The sequence below is a fragment of the Sinocyclocheilus grahami genome, unplaced genomic scaffold, assembly GCF_001515645.1.
Source record: "Sinocyclocheilus grahami isolate Dianchi unplaced genomic scaffold, SAMN03320097.WGS_v1.1 scaffold41019.1, whole genome shotgun sequence".
Lineage (NCBI taxonomy): Eukaryota > Metazoa > Chordata > Actinopteri > Cypriniformes > Cyprinidae > Sinocyclocheilus > Sinocyclocheilus grahami.
The window spans coordinates 1-1,219 of NW_015523882.1; the positions used below are offsets into that span (position 1 = coordinate 1).

The following is a 1,219-nucleotide window of genomic DNA, read 5'->3' on the forward strand; positions in this document are numbered from 1 at the left end:
ACCTGAATCTTAAGGAAAAACACGCCGGACTGCTCTCTTATGAAGTTTGCAGAACTTCAACTATCAGCCTTCACATTTGAGTGCAACATTCACATCTCAACATCAGAATCTGATTCATAGAAACAAGTCCCACCTTACATTTGTCTTCTTGGATGTACGTTGCAATATGCACTAAAAGATCTACTGCTGTTTCCATTTCATCTGTTAGCTACTTAAACAATTCTAAGAGATACAGATGGACTGCTAAGGAAACCATGACTTTTACCTCAGTGTTGTTCTCTCTCACTGACATAACTCCAGTCTTATTTTAAAAAACCGAGGAGCATTGAACTGCTGAAATGTAAATGCGTAAAACAAAATCACAATGTTTGTGTGACCTTGTGTCTTCTTACAGAGAGACTAGCGGATTCATGGTCGACACAATGAGAAAAATCTCAATTCTGTTGCTATACAAACTAAAATCATCCAAAAATTTATTTTTATGGCCAGTAATCTTTCACCTGCCACTTGCATGGATGGCAAATATTCTGAGCCGTGCACATGCTCTTTTCTTTCTGTGACATATATTTACTGTACAGTCTTTGTTATGGATTCATTCTGTATGTAAACATGTACGCTCAAACTCTCACGCAGGCCAGTATGTGATCCAGAAGGTGATTCCCCAGGCCTCTGGCGAGAGCTCAAAGATTAAGGTGAAGGTGCGAGTCAATATCCACGGGATCTTCAGTGTGTCCAGTGCTTCGCTAGTGGAGGTGCAGAAATCTGAGGAAGAAGAGGAGAGCATGGACACCGAGCACAGCACAGAGAAAGAGAATGAGGTATTGCTGCAGGATACTACTGTTCACATGAACTAAACTCTGCTTTAACGCCCTCGTCGTGATCGGTGTTTTGGCATTACTCCATGTTATTAATGTACATACTGTGAGGCGGTAGAAGACATCCATGCTGCTGACTGATGTTCTGGTGCAGTTACTGCCATGTGTTTCCAATCATTCACAGAGCAAAATGCAGGTTGATCAAGATGAACAAAAGACTCCAGGGACCGGAGAACAGGAAAATGAAGAGAAAAAAGCCGGAACAGAGGAAATGGAGGTAAATGAGATCTACAAACAGCACCTATTAAACGACCCATAGATTTTGGATTATTTGACAGTCATGCTGATTAGGGCTGGGGTTTGACACAAATTTCACGATTCGATTCTATTCTCATTCACAAGCT

General features: G+C 41.3%; 1 protein-coding gene across 1 annotated transcript; it reads left to right on the top strand.

Annotated features, from left to right (window-relative positions):
- Nucleotides 1-578: 578 nt before the first annotated feature.
- On the top strand, nucleotides 579-1,159 carry LOC107580714 (heat shock 70 kDa protein 4-like; the record flags this gene model as incomplete). Its single annotated transcript, XM_016266367.1, has 2 exons — nucleotides 579-818; nucleotides 1,000-1,159. Coding segments are annotated over 2 exons (375 nt in total), but the record flags the coding sequence as incomplete, so codon positions are not given.
- Nucleotides 1,160-1,219: the final 60 nt, after the last annotated feature.